Source organism: Oryzias melastigma, linkage group LG20 (assembly GCF_002922805.2).
Source record: "Oryzias melastigma strain HK-1 linkage group LG20, ASM292280v2, whole genome shotgun sequence".
Lineage (NCBI taxonomy): Eukaryota > Metazoa > Chordata > Actinopteri > Beloniformes > Adrianichthyidae > Oryzias > Oryzias melastigma.
The window spans coordinates 18456122-18459036 of record NC_050531.1 but is presented as its reverse complement, the minus strand read 5'-3'; the positions used below and the strand labels follow the sequence as shown (position 1 = coordinate 18459036).

Genomic DNA, 2915 nt, shown 5'->3' with positions numbered 1-2915 from the left:
AATGGAAGTTGCACACACCGATGACATATGGGTGATGCTGTCAAATGGTGACCTTGGTCAAGGGTATGCTTACTGGCCTCTTACTGACCATGTGCAAATGCTGCATGATTGGGATGTGCAGGGGCAAGCTATGTTTGGTTTTCTAAATCCTAATTTCTAACAGTCGAGATGCGCACATGGATGGTGCAAGGAGCACGCACTTATCAAGCAAACAGCCCCAAGGGGCTCCTTGAGCAGAGCGCAGGGTTCAGGGGGTTTAAAAAATTAAAATCCCAAAACTCGCCTGTGTCCCACTTACTTCGCCCTTACTTACCCATACATAGTTGTATGAGTGTCCGCTATGATCTGTCCCCCGCAGCATGCCCATAGGAAAAAATTAGCATGTACGCTTTTGCTCTACGGGCTCAACAAGTGGTGTACATTCTTTTGAGCAGGCCAGCTGTTGCATGTTTGCCAATTTTTTGCCCGTAAGGGTGGTGAGTTGACTTACAGAGGGCTCCTGCAGACTGCACGGTTAGAAAATCCAGATGCACGTTTCTCCTTTAATGCCTCATGAGGTACAAAGCTCATGTCATTAAATCGACTGAAAGCAGACGGCAGGTTCACAACAAACCCCAACACTCCCACTGAAATAAACACACTGAGAAAGTTTGGTTTCATTGCTTAATGACTTTGCTATTCCCCGCTAATGCTTCACATATGACACAGAGATTGCTCCCCTTCAGAGAGGACCAGAAAGAGGGCGTCCGTGGTTCTGCCGCTGACTCCGTCTCTGCTCTTTCATTCCTACTCAAATCTTTCACGCTCAGTCATTTCCAATCGGGATTTACTCTGACAACTGAACTGCACAGCCTTTGTTCTCCGACAACATAATAATGAATGGAGATTATGAGTCATGAGAAACATCCTTTCATTTCCATCCTATGAGGTACCTTGCTGATGGATGGCTTTTTGTGAAACGTTCTGTTTGTTCCCTGTCTCGAATGAAGAGAGAAAACAGAACAACACATGTTTGGACAAAGAAAACCTCACAAACTCCTATATGTTCATGTTTTCTGATAAAAACCTCTGCACAGTTGACCTTTTATTTCTGCTTGTGCTTTCAGAAACCGCCGACCATGGATCAAGTAAATGTGACAAGTGAGTGGACTCCTGTAAACTCTTTCTAGTTTCGGGGCTGAGCTCGACCTCTAACGCTCCCTGTGTTTGTGTTCTCTCTGTGCATGTTTGCCTGTTCTGCTGATTGCCGGTGGCAGTGGTGGCGTCGCAGCTACGCAGAAGGAGAAGGTGAAGGGCAAAGATGAGACGTACTGGAAGGAGATCAACGCCGCCATGGCCCTGACCAACTTGGCACAGGGGAAGGACAGCGTCTCGGGGACAACCAGCTGCATCATCCAGAAGTCCTCCCATATAGCAGAGATCAAAACTGTAAAAGTGCCGCTGGTGCAGAAGTTTTAGCTTCGGACGTCATCGCCCCTTCCCTCTATGCAAACCAGCAATCATTCCTCTTTTAGTAAAACCCAAATAAACTCCTCCTGTGGGCGTTCAAAGTGAGAAAAACTCATTTGTTATCGCAGATTCTCCGAAAGAGGCCTTGACCATCCTTCTCCTAATGAGGCTGGTTTGGAAGTGTCGCTTCCTAAAAACAAGACACTTTTTTTGTAATGTTAACTTATTTTTTTATGAACTTCTCATTCATTCTTTTGATTTTTTTTTTAGCTACAATTTTTTACATTTGCCAAAGTGCCTGTGTTACTGATGGTGCCTCTACCGTTTGTGAAGGACTGGAGGGACGAACTCCCTGCAGCATTATGTGCCTTAAACACAGAGAGGCAGACAAACTGCCAGCTTGTTCAAAGGCTCTGTTTTTGTTTTGACTGGTCTCCATTTTGACTGAACCGTGCTTTGTCTTAGCCGCGCTCCGGCGTGCAGCGGGCCATCCGTAACGACTGCAGATAAGCGGCCTCCTCTTTCCTCCTTGTCTACGTCACGGCCTTGGATTTCACGAACCAGCGAAGGATTCCTCTCTTATCGTTGCTTTTAGTTGCTAAAACGTGCACAAGCGCTCAGCTGGACTCAAGTGAGGACACCAGTGGAACACATTCACGTTCAGCCGTGACCTAAAAGGGATGTTTTGTTGTTTTTTGCTTTCACGTTATCAGTGCTCTCACGTTTGAGCACAAGATAGCCTGAGCGATGGAAAAGCTGAAGAGGAAAAAAATCTTCTGCGCCCTCGCAGCCTTTTGATTCTCGGCTCCCTCAGCTGCTTAACATGACACTCAAGAGATTGTTTACAAGAAACCAGAGGATAGGCTTAAATGTTTCACTTGCTTCTCCAAAACCTCTTGTTTGTTCAAACATTTCAGTATTATGTGTTTGTCAACTAAGCAAACGTCAAGATTATTGTGTTTTTGATCAAATGTTTGGCATTAAGTTTTAGTTTTTGGCATCCATGTGTTACAAGTCACTTCAACAAAAGTCAAGCTTTTTGAATTCATGTACCATATTTTTCAGAGTATACGTCGCAGATTTTTTGCATTGTTTGCCCTAAGGTGTGACTTATACTCAGGAGCGACTTACATGAGATTTTTAAAAATAAATAGTTTGTTATTTTCTCACTAACAACCGATTGTCCTGTAGTGGTTGTATCCCACTAACAACCACTAGGGGCACTATAGGTGCGTGTATCAGTATTTGTTACTGTCAGTAACGCAGAAGAAGAAATGCTGTCCCAAACCACCATGGAGGAGACTCTGATCATTCTCCTCCTTTATTAATTTTTTCTTATTTGCATCGAGACATTATTTTTTTGATTTTGACTCATTCTGGACAGTAAGTCAACAAACTGGGTCACAGAAAGACGGAAGTACCGCTGAAAGCGCCGTCATTCAGATGCAGCTCCTGCAGTAGAAGAT

The 2915-nt window shown here is 44.4% G+C and overlaps 1 protein-coding gene across 2 annotated transcripts in view; it reads left to right on the top strand.

Annotated features, from left to right (window-relative positions):
- The window catches only part of mkxa (mohawk homeobox a), a 34028-nt gene extending 31119 nt beyond the window's left edge, over nucleotides 1-2909 (top strand). For both annotated transcript variants that reach the window (XM_024280595.2, XM_024280596.2), the window contains exons 6-7: nucleotides 1107-1140; nucleotides 1257-2909. In XM_024280595.2, the coding sequence (XP_024136363.1) occupies nucleotides 1107-1140; nucleotides 1257-1458 (236 nt within the window). In that variant the 3' untranslated portion in view covers nucleotides 1459-2909. The remainder of the gene's footprint in view (nucleotides 1-1106; nucleotides 1141-1256) is intronic.
- The last annotated feature ends 6 nt before the right edge of the window (nucleotides 2910-2915 follow it).